Below are 12,968 nucleotides of genomic sequence, written 5' to 3' on the forward strand. Positions count from 1 at the left end.
ACACATGTAATTTTCTTAGATATTATGGTTTCTTATTTTCCACATGTCATTTTATGCTTTTTTTCACTTTTCTTAAATTAAAAATTTTGGAATTGAATACATAGTTTATATATGTAAGGTATTTAATTATATTAAACTCTAGAATAATTGCTATACAAAGCTTAATTTCCTTCATTTTTAATTCTCTGATAATATACATATGTTAGCCAATTTCACAACTAAACTCTATTAACAATTCCAAAATTATATAATATTAAAAGAAAGGATTTCACAAAAAAAATTCATGGGGGCGTTGAGAGGGGGGGGGGGGGGGCAAAGTGGGCAGTTGTACAGGACCCAAATTTTTTTATTATATATTTTTATTTAAAAATAAAAACTTATAATAACGATAAAGACTCTTTTTTTTGCTCGTCCTGGGTCTTTGAGGATATTTAATTCCTCAGGACCGGCCCTGAAAAATTTAAATATTTATGGTATTGTAAAAAATATGTATGCTTATAATTTTTTATATTAAATCTTTTTTTTATAATCCGTGTAATACACGGGTCTTAAACATAGTTATTATTCATATAAAAAGCTGAAAACATGGACTATACTTAAGGGGAAAAATGCAACTATGAGAATTATTTGTATAAGTAATTCAAAACATGGACTCAAAGTGTAATTTTATATATACTATATGGACGATTTATGTAATTTACTCTAAGAAAATAAATAAATAAAAATGTCCGTAAACTCAAACTAAAATTAGTAATGACCTTATCCACTTCGTGGCATCGTTGCTTCACGTGGAGTCGAAGAATATGCCAGTTAATATCCTTTTACAGATCAACGTACAACTTACCAAACCAATGTACAAGTATTTATATGCATACTTCAGCTTTTCTCGAATTTTTATTTTATTTGTTGTGCACTTTTATTCTTCCACTTACAGGGACAGAAGCGTCATTTTGACATACACTTTCGAACACCCACGTTCTTTCCCCAAAGGCGGCCTGCCTGTTAAATTTCCAAAAAGGATGCCGCTTTAAGCCTTTAACCAATGTTTACCGTTAAAACAATATAGTTTTTTTTTTATTAATAAATTATCTCAATTTTGATGTAGAGTTTCTATGTCTGATAAAAAAATAAGATTTTATTAATAAAAACATTTCTTTTAAAAAAGAAGAAAGACACATATAAAATAATTATGCACGTTAAAATCACTTTGAAACGTAAGAAGGACATAATAGTAATTTCAACGTGTAATTGCTGTGCTAGCCTGGAATATAAAATAAAAATTGAGAAATAACGTGAGTGATCCGCGCTAACCCACCAAAAGGTTGGCTTCTCGGCACATTTTGGAGAGAGAGAAAAGTTAGTTTGGAGACGTTACCGGATTCGAACTGCTTTTATTCGTCGGAATTTGGGATTTTTCTCACGTCCGGTTAGGGTCGATCTTCTTTCTTTCCTCTATTACTCGTTTAGTTACTCTCGGGATTTGGAACATCTGATTGCTGGTGCTTTTTGGCCGAAAAAGATCGATTTTTCTTCACTCTTTATGAAGTTAGAAGATATAGGATCTGCAATTTTGAGAGGATTATGATGGTTACACCTCAGAAGAAGACGTGGTCGGGTTTGCTCTCGTCTAGAGCAGAGAAAAAGGGGATCGTCTTGGCCAATTCGGGCCCTAATTCAAGCCCTAGGGATAAGGGTTTTGCACTTGGCGAGTCTACACCCGAGGGTTTGGTGTCCAACGTTGGGATTATGGATCAAGACGTTGTGATTGATAAGATTTCTAGCCTCGAGAAGGAGGTTAGTAAAGATTAATTCGTTTTTATATTTTAAGCTGCTTAAGTATCTTATTTTTTGTTGCTGTTGTGGGTTTTCTTGATTTTGTGGTCTGAGTTTAGATCTTTATGAAGTTCGTTCTTACTTAGTTAGTAAAAGCATGCATAATTCGGCTTCTGTTTAGGGTCTTAATAAACCAATTTATTTCTCAATTTGATGGATGATAAAGTTTGAGCAAGCGCCAGTTACTCTAGAAATGTTTAGTGAATATAATGTCACAGCTGGCTTCTTAAACAGCACACGTAGTAAGTTCATAGCACTTATCTGTTTATAGGAAATGGTCTAAGGAGAACTCAACCTAGAACTGTAAATGAAGTGATTCAAAGAGGTCAGAGAAAGAGAGTTTGTGAGAAAATTGAGAATTGCTACTTACCTTTTTTTTTTTCTTATATCAATGCTATTTCTTCAATCTGTTTGTCTAGTATATTTGGTAGACCTACTGAATTTCATCTGGTAATTGGTCTATACAGCTCTATGAATATCAATATAACATGGGCCTTCTTCTCATTGAGAAAAAAGAATCGGTGTCCAAGAACGAACATTATGAGCAACTATTATCCGAAACCAAAGAGCTCCTTCAGAGAGAGAAAACTGCACATCTTATTGCAATATCTGAGGTGGAGAAGCGTGAGGAGAGGTTGAGGAAAGCATTGGGGGTTGAAAAACAGTGTGTCCATGAGGTAATAACATCTTAACTTGACCTTACAGCACATGGAGGTGTCATTGTTATTACGACTTAAATAAGAGAACTGCTAACATTTTAATCCATTGGCTACTGCAGTTAGAGAAGGCTTTGCGTGAAATGCGGTCAGAATATGCAGAAATAAAATTCACTGCTGATTCGAAGTTAGAGGAAGCAAATGCTTTGGCTACTAGTGTTGAAGGGAGATCATTGGAGGTAGAGGCAAAGTTGCGTGCTGCTGATGCGAAGCTTGCTGAGGTCAGCAGGAAGACATCAGAGCTTCAGAGAAGATCACTTGAGATCGAGTCAAAAGAAGCTTCACTCATGAGAGAGCGCATGGCATTTAATTCCGAGTATGCTTCACATTTTGTTAAATGTTATTCTTTCACTATGTGTTTCTTATATGTTTTCTTTAATGTTTTCAGGAGAGATGCGCATGAGCGCAATCTATCTCACCAAAGGGAGGATCTGAGGGAATGGGAGAGAAAGTTACAAGAGGGAGAGGAGAAGCTGGCTGAGGTCCGTAGGTTACTCAACCAAAGAGAGGAGAGGGCAAATGATAGTGATAGATTATTTAAGCAGAAACAACTTGAACTTGAAGAAACACAGAAGAAAAATGACCTGGCTGATTCAGCTCTTAAAACTAAAGAAGATGAAATTAGCACCAGGATGGAAAATCTAGTCTCAAAAGAAAAAGTAAGTCTTCTAGGCTTTTGGCCAATTGTTTTCTAGAGATCTGTATTTGTCTCATGTATAATAAAAGAACATCTGTGTTTTGTTGCAGGAAGCTGCAGCTATGAGAAAGAAGTTAGAGGCAAGGGAGAAGGGATTACTAGAACTGGAGGAGAAGCTCAAGGCAAGAGAAAAAGTAAGTTGTTGTGGTTTGTTAGTTGTTGCTCATGTATTATATAGCATATAGTGTAGGTTCTAATATGTACAGCCAACTCAACTTTATGGCACTTGCAGGTAGAGCTTCAAAAACTTTTGGATGAACACAAGGTCATTTTGGATGCAAAGACACATGAATTTGAGTTGGATATGGAACAAAAGAGAAAATCATTGGATGAGGATTTCAAAAACAGGGTTGTTGAGGTGGAGAGGAAGGAAGTTGAAGTCAATCACTTGGAAGGAAAGATTGCAAAACGAGAACAGGCGCTAGAAAAGAAACAGGAGAAAATCAAGGAGAAAGAGAAGGAATTCGATGTGAAGTCGAAAGCTTTAAAGGAGAAGGAGAAGAGCCTTAAATCTGAGGAGAAGAACCTAGAGAATGAAAGGAAAGAATTAAGCAGTGAAATGGAGAATTTGTTGAATCTCAAGGTTGAGCTTGAGAAATTAAGTAGTGAAATTGAAGAGCAGAAATTGAAGATAAGTGAAGAACGTGAAAGGCTTCGAGTCACAGAAGAAGAGAGGTGCGAGCATGCCCGTTTGCAGTCTGAACTGAAGCAAGAGATAGAAAAAATCAGGCAAGAGAGAGAAGCGGTTTTGAATGAAAGGGAAAATCTGAAGCAGGAGAAGGAGAAGTTTGAAAAGGAATGGGAAGATCTTGATGAGAAAAGAGTTGAAATAAAGAAGGAATTGGAATCTTTTACTGCACAGAAGAAAAAGATAGAAAAAACAAACCGTTTAGAAGAAGAAAGGTTGAAGAACGAGAAGCTGGAAACACAAGCTTATGTGGAAAGAGAGTTGGAAGCTCTGAGATTGGCTAAAGAGTCGTTTGCTGCTACCATGGAGCATGAGAAATGTGTGTTGGAAGAGCAATATGAAAGTAAGAAATCCCAAATGCTTCATGAATTTGAAGTTCTGAAACAAGAACTGGAGACTGAAATGCAGCGGAAAGAGGCGGAGATTGAGAACCGCATGCGTGAAGCAAAAAAATCATTTGAAGAAGAGAGAGACAGGGAGCTGGCGAATGTGAAGTACTTGAAAGATGTTGCAAGTAGAGAAATGGAAGAGATGAAGCTAGAAAGGATACAGTTAGAAAAGGAAAAACAAGATGTATTTGCAAACCAGAAGCATCTAGAAGGGCAGCAGCTTGAAATGAAAAAAGACATTGATGAACTTGTTAGCCTCAGCATAAAGTTAAAGGATCAACGCGAACAGTTTGTCAAGGAAAAGAAACGGTTTGTGGCATTCGTTGAGGAAAACAAAGGGTGTAAGGAGTGTGGAGAGAGAGTTTCTGAGTTTGTACTCTCTGATCTTCAATCCTTATCAGAAATGAAGAATGCAGATAGTTTTCCTCTCCCAAAGTTTGATGGGTATTTGAAAGAAGCTGGGCAGGGTACTTCAGAGAGACCAAATGTAGGGACATCCATGGCCATGGGTAATAATAATAATAATAATTCAGGATCTCCTGCTTCTGGTGGGACCTTGACCTGGTTGCGAAAATGCACCTCAAAGATCTCTATATTCTCAACTGGGAAGAAGAATGTACATGAAGGTGGTGTTGAAGAGGGAGCAACACAAGCACAAGAGAAACTTGTAGATGTTGGAGAAATACCAGAATACATATTGAGCTCCGAGGAAGAACAGGAAGTGTCAGCTAGAGTTGTATTGGATTCTTTTGATGTCCAGAGGGTTCAATCCGTGGATGATGATCATGGAAACACCAACAGCCAGATACATGACATTGAAGAAGTTTCCCAGCAGCAGCAGTCTCCTTCTGATACGAGGAATGAAAGTCAGAGTCAGAGTAAACGAACCACTAGAGGGAGAGGGCGTCCTAAAAAGGCAACTAGTGAGAACAATGGTGTTGAGCATTCTTCTGATGTTGGTGTTGGTGTTGAGGGAACATCAAAAACATCAAACTCAAAGGGAAGGCGTAAGCGTGCAATTGAAGAAGATCCTGACTACAGTGAATATTCTGACAGTGTCACAACTGGGAGTAGGAGACAGAAAGTTGAACCTCAACCTCAACCTCAAGTTAGACGATACAACCTTCGTCGACCCAAGGCGTAAGTAACTAAATTTATACTTGTTTTTGTTAACCCATAATCTTTTTATTACTCTACCTACATTTATTCCCTGTTAATCATCAGTGGAGCTCCTGCCTTGTCTAATCAAACTAAAGAAGATGATGTGTCAGTCTCACATAACTCAAAGGGAAGTGGACGTGTTGGGAGAAAGAGAAAAGTCCCAAAGCCTCAACCTGGAGCTTCTGCTAGTCTTGCTAATGGAGATCACACCCAAGATTCACAACCCCATGATCATCATCATCATGATGGGTTTCTGGAGGTAGTCCTTCCTCTCTCCTTGTTTTCAACACGCATGTATTATTATTTAATCTGAATTTTTATTTATTTCATTTGGTATGGGTATCAGAAGAAAGTTGTAGATGGGGAGAATGAGGTAGCAGGAAACAATTGCTCAGATGGTGTTGCTTTGAGTGAAGAAGTGAATGGGACGCCTCAACAGCACAGGCAGCACCAGACTGGAACTCCTCCTGCTGTCCAGGACCAACATGACAATGACAATGATGATGATGATGATGATGAGTCTGAAGATGAAGAGGAGGAGGTTGAGCATCCTGGTGAAGTGTCCATTGGAAGAAAGCTGTGGACATTTATCTCAACATGAGGAACAAGTAGAAGACCTTTTTTATATATCATGCATGCATAGAGTCCAAACAACTCCCACCTTTTTGGCGTCAAGAGTTGTTTGTTGTGTTTCTTCGTTTGTTTGTTTCTAGTGTCGTCTATCAATTGTTTATGTAGGAGTCACGTTGTAGCTAGTTTCCTAGGCTTGGTATGGTATATCTCTATCTATCTTCAGTCAGATTGTTTTTTTTTTTTTTTTTTATTTCTTTTGCTTTGCTACATAAATTTGCTATGGCCAGTTAACTTGTCACTGGACCTGGATTGTCACACTTGATTTTCATTTTGTGTTAACAGACCATGATTATGATTGTTCATTCTATTTACATTTTGCATGATTGTTCATTCTATTAAATTCAAACCCATGCGCGAAACATCAAATGAAAACATCTTTGTTTGTGCATCTAACCATGAGATACTGAAACAAGAAATGTAAAATGGAAAATTTGATTTATACATACTAGGGTTTGGTGCCTGAAAAACCATCCACAGACCAAATGCTCCAACTACTGTTAGTTATCTTTAACTACTCTAAACCCTATATATATATATATATATATATATATATATATATATATATATATATATATATATATATCCCACAGCAAAAACACATCACTTATGTTGTTGATATGATATGACAAAAGCTCAAACTTTATCTATTCATGTTAGTTGTGCAAAACTGTGACCACTTCAACTTTATTTTCTTTACTGTAGAGGTGATTTAGTAACAGGAAGCTCCTGCTACTGCTGGTGCTTGATTAGCCATAGCCAAGCGGGCTTTAAGCTCCTTGTGCTTCTTTATATCCCTGAACAACAAAACCACATTACAAGACACTTTTTGGGTTGGAGTAACTAACTAGTAAGATTGAGAGTTTTTGGTACAACTTACATGCAGCGAGGTATCCTGCAATCAGAATCTTTACATATTTGTGAGTGCTCCTTTAATATTCTCCATACCCGTTGACAAAATTGGCAACCTCCAGGAACCCTGACACTACATCTAGAAGCATGGTAGAAAAGTCTTCTCATAGTTACACACTCTGTATAAGTGCACGGGATCCTCACACATTGAGATGCATGCATTAAAACATCCAGCACTGCTTTCAACTGCAATGGAAGGGAATATAAAACATTATCGAAGATTCAAGATTGTTTTTTCTTGATTAATGTAAGAAAGAAAGTTGTTCAGAATCATAGATACCGTCATGGGTTTTTGATGTCCATGTCCAGGTTTAGATCCCCTGACAAGTATGAGTGAAGGCGGATTTAATCTGTGAGGATGATAAGCACCACGTTTCATCTTATAGCATGATTCACAAACATTATACTTTGTACAGATGTCACAATGCCAGCATCGCTCAACCACAACATCTTTGTTGCAAGCAGTGCAGGTTGGTTTAATAGGAGGAGGCTTGTGGATTAGATGATACAAGATCATCATAGACGAATATTTGGCATGGGATAATGTATCAAACTGAAAATGGGATTTCTGGCATTTGTTTAAGAAGGCATCACGAGTCTCAAAGAAACTGTTCACAAACACATCATCTTTATCTTTGGTATCAACAGTCACATTCTTCACCACAACCTGTAAACTCAAACCACATTAACACTAACAAGAAAAAAGAAAAAGGAAGGTCTTTAAGGTGTGTTTTTATAGAGTTTCTCACCTCAGAGAGTAGATTCTTTTCATCAGAATGGCATGTGTGCATTTCACTCCTAGAAAGATTCTTCTCAGCATTAAAACATCTGCAGTGAAGCACACCATAGTCATCAGTAAACACGTATGTTTTAATTTAGAGAAAGAGATGAAAAAAACAAAGAGGTCATTTACCTTGAACATAGTTGAATCTTTTTGCAGTGGCTGCAAAACCATCTGCTTCCAGATAATATCACTTCATGGCAATGAGTGCAAACATGTTGTAAATGGACAATCATAAAGTTTTCCTTCACAGGTAGAATAGTTTGGCCCAGCTGCAAGTAAAATCAAGAAACAAGAATATGAGTCTAAGTGAGCCAGCATAATACAGCAAGCAAAAAGATTACCTTTTGCATCACTAACACATCCTTGACTGCAACATCAGGTTTATCCTGTCCCATGGCTTTCAAGATTCTCTTGTTAGGTAGCTTGCTTTGCAATCCACCAGCACTAGTTTCTTCTACTTCAAGTTTCCTAACTATATTTTCAGCTGCCCCTGACCAATAATCACCATCAAAAAAGGGCAAACGAGCTGCAGTTATCTTTCTATTCCCCTCTCCACTAGCAACAAAAAACTGATTGTATAAATTTGTGTAGTCCACAACAACACCATCTTCCGCCCCTTTCTTTAGCATTGACTTGTACCTAAACATAAAAAAAACAAAAAAAATCAGCAAAATATACTCTTACTTTGGGGCATTTTACCAAACACCTTATGTGCAGAGACAAAGAGAGGTACCACTGGCGTAGCTTATCCTGCTTTGGTGTTCTCTGAGTCTCTGGATGGCAGTAAAAAATATAATCTTCTCCTTTTATAAGAGGACATGCCCATATATAACAGGTGGCGAAACCCCGTGTCTTGCAATACTCGAGGTATCCAATCTGATGATCATCATAACATAGGCAAAAAAACAAAAGAGATACTTTTAATCTAGTTGTTGCTATACCAACACACAAGTGTTAATAAATTAAACAAAAGAAAAAGTGAAAGAAGTGAAGTACCAATATCTCATGATAAACAAAGGTCCGAAGAGATTCACCACTCACACTCTTTCTCTCGGGTCTAAAGTACTTTACAGAATCAAGATACGAGATATACACACAACGTTGATTTGGGCCCCCACACTCTGATCCAAACTCCTGAACACACATTCCAAACAGGCACACATCTACCCCTTCTATATTCTGGAACAAAAAGATCAACTGATGCCAAAAAGATATATATATATATATAATGTCAGATGAGATGCCTATTTAAGACATATGAGTAAGCTTGCTGAAAGCATAATAATAGTTACCTTTGATCTGTATGTAAATCCTGATGGGTAATCTTCTCCATGAAGTATGTCTTTAAACTTCTGTCTCACTTCCAGCTGTTTCTCAACAGACACAACTACCCTCACAACAAGCCCTTCAGCTCCAGGTACCTCATTGGGTTCAATTCCAGAAATCTTTGCCATTTCTTGTCTTTCTTGATTCAGACGCCTACACAGTCTTTCCTCTATGTGATCACTCAGATTAGTTCTTGGAAGATCTTTTGCTCCAAAAGCATTGGTTTCTGGTAAGGGAACACGTGTTCCATCCTCTATTTCTTCTAAATAACATTTAGGACAAATATATTCCGCCTTCCCTTCCACATCTTTTTCATCATTATACAGACCACATATCCTATGCTGCCAGCATTGACATCTATCACAAAGAACCCACTGCATGATCAAGTCATCAACACCAAATTGATTAAGAGTTAAGACCAGAGACAAATAAGGTTAGTGCATTAAAATGATAAAATCAACAACTTACAGAGTCCTCTTTTTCCTCATCGTTTTTTGCTTTTTGGAGATTTGATTTGGGAATAGAAAACCCGCGCATAATAATATTAGTCCCATGAGATCCTCTGTAGCATGACATACAGAAACAATGGCGTATACCAATTTCATTTGTTGATCGAAAATACCCGACATTTCGCTTGATACGGGTGTCACAAGATGAGCAATATATAGGTGATGGGGCAAATACAAGCTTATCATTGGTACACAGCTGGCATCTGTTTTGACCGATTGACTGTTCTCTGTTTCCTGATACTACATCCTTCTGAGGGGTAAAACTCAACAAATGCCCTCTGATTTGATCTGCAGTGAAAAAATCAGCTAAAGACACACTCTGTATCTTCATCTTCTCTGATTTGTTCATTTCATTGTTTGTAACACCATTACCATCACTTTGTTTTAGCCCTGTTGATTCTTGTTCACCATTCAACTTCTTTTTCTGATCATCATCCATGGCTTCTTCTTCTTCTCCATTTGCACTAACTTTTGGGTCAATATCTGCTCCTAAAAGTTCTTTTTGTAGCTGTACTACTTCTTGAACATCTTCATTACATACAATTGCTTCCATCTTCTGATATTTTGTAGGTAATAATGCATCTTCTGAAAGTGTTTCGGTGTGACTCGGATCAGCATAAAGTGTGGGCTCTGATTCATCTATCTTTCTCTTTTTAGATTCCAATTGAAATTTATTAGTACCATATAAAGACCTTGCAGGCCCACAAATACTGCAATTTGAATCATGACACTTGTCAAAATGGGATGCCAGTTCAAGATACATGGAGCAGTTGCAAAAATTGTCCTTGCATTCTGCTGCATGCATATAATTTTGGAAAGGAACTTCTCTTCTCAAATCTGCTGGCATATCTTTGTACATGATATATGAATTAAGGACTTGCAAACTAGAGATTTGATTTGAACTTTCCAAAACATGTGGTTGAGCCTGCATTGTGACTTCATTTCTGGATTTTTCAACATTGCCAAATAACATATTTGATTGAGCCTTCAATTGATAATAAGCTCTACTATCAAAAGCTTCAGAATCAGATATCATATCTCCATAAGAACATGCAGTGATGGATGATACTTGTTCAGGTGAAGTAATAAGGTCTAGATCAGTCTGCTTTACACCCAATGGGGAAATTAAGTTCATCCCACCACAACCAACATTTGTGCTGGGATTATTCTGGGAATAATCGTTAAATGCAGATCCTGTAGATGTTTATTACTTTATTAAACATAAATAATAAATAATTTAGTGGGGGGCATGTTAGGAAAAAATGGGAATGGAAGAGCCAAAGAACATACCTCCACAAAGCTCAGGATTATAGATTGAAGTAGAATTGTAATGATTGTATCCCAAATTCGTGTAATTTTCAGGACAGATTGAAGTAGAGCTATGAAAAACAGGTGAAACCAACAAGTCTGGCAGAGATGAATGAGAGGAAGCAAGGGTGTTGGATACTATCTGATGAAGATTAGCATCATGTTGAATGTAGTTCTGCAATCCATGGGCAAGTAACTTGTGGTCATTATACTCCTATTAGAGTTTCAGAAAGTATGTAAGTTTAGATATGAAAAGCGACATATTTATCAACTCAAGTAGAAATTTAAAATTTTCCACATAGCAAGTCTTCAACAATGTCAATAACAAGAAATGTTTATGCATGGAAATAAGCTAATTAAAGACCTTTGAAGCATGAAATTCCGATTTCAATATGATAAATATTCATAAGGCTAAAAACAAGTCTAGAAGCCCTTGGCAGTTGGCACGCTATAACCACTTTTCCCCTTTCTATACAGCTGAAATGCTTTAAATGAAATTAATGATTTCACTACATGGGAAAAGCACAAAGTTCCCATTTATAATCATTAGCGAATAGATCTAGCACGAATCACATCGGATGCAACTCATTTTGAGAAGTTTTTTTCCAATGGAAGCATCCGAACAATAAATCTTGTTGCACATTTGCAATATTCAATTCTACTTATAAAAAAGAACAAGCACACACGCGATTGGAGTAAATCGCATAATCATTACCCAATCTACCACAGATCATATTGGATACAACCAATTGAGAGCTTTCTCCAATCAACATGTTGGAACCCTAAATTCTGTCCCAATGCGATCAATCGATCATTATGGTACTAATTAGCTGCACGCGCGATTCAAACCACCACCAAATCATCCACATTGTAATATCCAATTCTACTAATGACAAAGAACAAGAATGGTTACCTTTTGAGAATCGATAGAAGTCGGAAATCGGGTGTTCAAGTGATTGATAAGGTCAGATGCCCAATTCTCTCCCACAGTTGTCTCCATATAGTTTTTGGCACTACACAGTATATATATACTCATTAAATATAGTAAATAAATGCTCAATGCATTTGACTTAAATCACTGATCCCTAATGTATGCATTAATTGTCCCCTTGATTCACGCTATAAAGTTTAAAGTTGTCAAGTAATACCACATTAACACTAAAAACTTGTCTTTTCATCATTATGAAACACATACTTACACCAAACAAAGCTTGTAGACGCCTTAATGTTCCAAGAACTAATATCAAATACAGCCCCCACTATCAAATTCGAAACTTAAAAGCCCAAAAAGAAGAACAAGTAACTTACACGCTGCCGATAAACTTATTAACATTATTGACGCCGGAACGTCGCTTCTTGTGCAAATTACTCGCGACACCTCCTTCTTTCTGAATACCAATGTTCTTGTTCGTGAATTGGTCGCGTACGTGACCTAATTCGTAAACCATCCTTTCATAATTTCAAATTGCAAGAACATACAATGAACAGGGTATCTGAAAATTTCAAGAAAGATTGCGAAAGACACGCAACGGGTAGGAATTCAACGATTGGTAAGGAACCCTAGTTTGGGGCAAATAAAAAAGAGGGAAAGTTTTTTTGTTTTTTTTTTTTCTCTCGATGTTCCAGGAATCGTTGTTAGCTTCTTCTATCTTCGAAATCTAAGTACGAATCGAATGTCCCCCGTTTGGATGGCGATGAGGAAGTTAGGGTAAATCGAATTAAATTTCCATTTTAATTTATAGGTTATGATTTCTATCTAATTCGGCTCCGCTGATTTTGTGGGGTCATATCGAGTAGTAGTGATGACTTAGGTTTCGGGTGTCGTATGAAGTGGTACCTTGCTAATAAAAAATATTTGATTAATTTATGGACGATGGCGCCAAATGCATGTATTTTCAATTCATTAGTTAAAGAATAATTGGACCCTTTCATTTAATTTTTGTATATAAAGTTGGCAAATCAAACAATATATTAGTCTCTTACCTTTATATTTATATATTTTTATTTTAATGATT

At 36.8% G+C, this 12,968-nt stretch overlaps 2 protein-coding genes across 4 annotated transcripts; one reads left to right on the forward strand and one right to left on the reverse strand.

Annotated features, from left to right (window-relative positions):
- Window positions 1-1,302: 1,302 nt before the first annotated feature.
- On the forward strand, window positions 1,303-6,424 carry LINC1 (little nuclei1). The gene is made up of 8 exons (XM_079079546.1): window positions 1,303-1,794; window positions 2,301-2,510; window positions 2,612-2,865; window positions 2,938-3,208; window positions 3,297-3,380; window positions 3,479-5,463; window positions 5,548-5,743; window positions 5,831-6,424. Exons 1-8 carry the CDS (start codon window positions 1,582-1,584, stop codon window positions 6,083-6,085), a joined length of 3,468 nt encoding a protein of 1,155 aa, XP_078935672.1. The 5' UTR covers window positions 1,303-1,581; the 3' UTR covers window positions 6,086-6,424.
- Window positions 6,286-12,693, reverse strand: LOC145160380 (histone acetyltransferase HAC12-like). Of its 3 annotated transcripts, none has more exons than XM_079079544.1 (13): window positions 12,262-12,693; window positions 11,867-11,966; window positions 10,936-11,167; window positions 9,605-10,839; window positions 9,103-9,510; window positions 8,807-8,989; window positions 8,540-8,686; window positions 8,152-8,445; window positions 7,940-8,079; window positions 7,776-7,854; window positions 7,307-7,693; window positions 6,995-7,212; window positions 6,286-6,911 (listed from the first exon to the last, which is right to left on the reverse strand). In XM_079079544.1, the coding sequence occupies exons 1-13, from the start codon at window positions 12,399-12,401 to the stop codon at window positions 6,827-6,829; spliced, it is 3,648 nt and encodes a 1,215-aa protein (XP_078935670.1). In that variant the 5' UTR covers window positions 12,402-12,693; the 3' UTR covers window positions 6,286-6,826. The 3 variants fall into 3 exon arrangements, with proteins under 3 accessions (XP_078935670.1, XP_078935671.1, XP_078935669.1); XM_079079545.1 differs by having other exon boundaries at window positions 8,807-9,007; window positions 10,936-11,128; window positions 12,262-12,692; XM_079079543.1 differs by having other exon boundaries at window positions 8,807-9,007; window positions 12,262-12,692.
- Window positions 12,694-12,968: the final 275 nt, after the last annotated feature.

The sequence above is a fragment of the Lactuca virosa genome, chromosome 2, assembly GCF_052849685.1.
Source record: "Lactuca virosa cultivar CGN04683 chromosome 2, Lactuca_virosa_CGN04683_v6, whole genome shotgun sequence".
Taxonomy (NCBI): Eukaryota; Viridiplantae; Streptophyta; class Magnoliopsida; order Asterales; family Asteraceae; genus Lactuca; species Lactuca virosa.

Coding starts and splice junctions, on each gene's coding strand:
- LINC1 (XM_079079546.1), top strand. CDS start 1,582: ATGATGGTTACACCTCAGAAGAAGACGTGGTCGGGTTTGCTCTCGTCT. Junction 2,866..2,937: donor CGCATGGCATTTAATTCCGA/GTATGCTTCACA, acceptor TAATGTTTTCAG/GAGAGATGCGCATGAGCGCA. Junction 3,381..3,478: donor AGCTCAAGGCAAGAGAAAAA/GTAAGTTGTTGT, acceptor TGGCACTTGCAG/GTAGAGCTTCAAAAACTTTT.
- LOC145160380 (XM_079079543.1), bottom strand. CDS start 12,401: ATGGTTTACGAATTAGGTCACGTACGCGACCAATTCACGAACAAGAAC. Junction 9,511..9,604: donor ATGAGGAAAAAGAGGACTCT/GTAAGTTGTTGA, acceptor TTGATCATGCAG/TGGGTTCTTTGTGATAGATG. Junction 7,855..7,939: donor AAGATTCAACTATGTTCAAG/GTAAATGACCTC, acceptor GCTTCACTGCAG/ATGTTTTAATGCTGAGAAGA.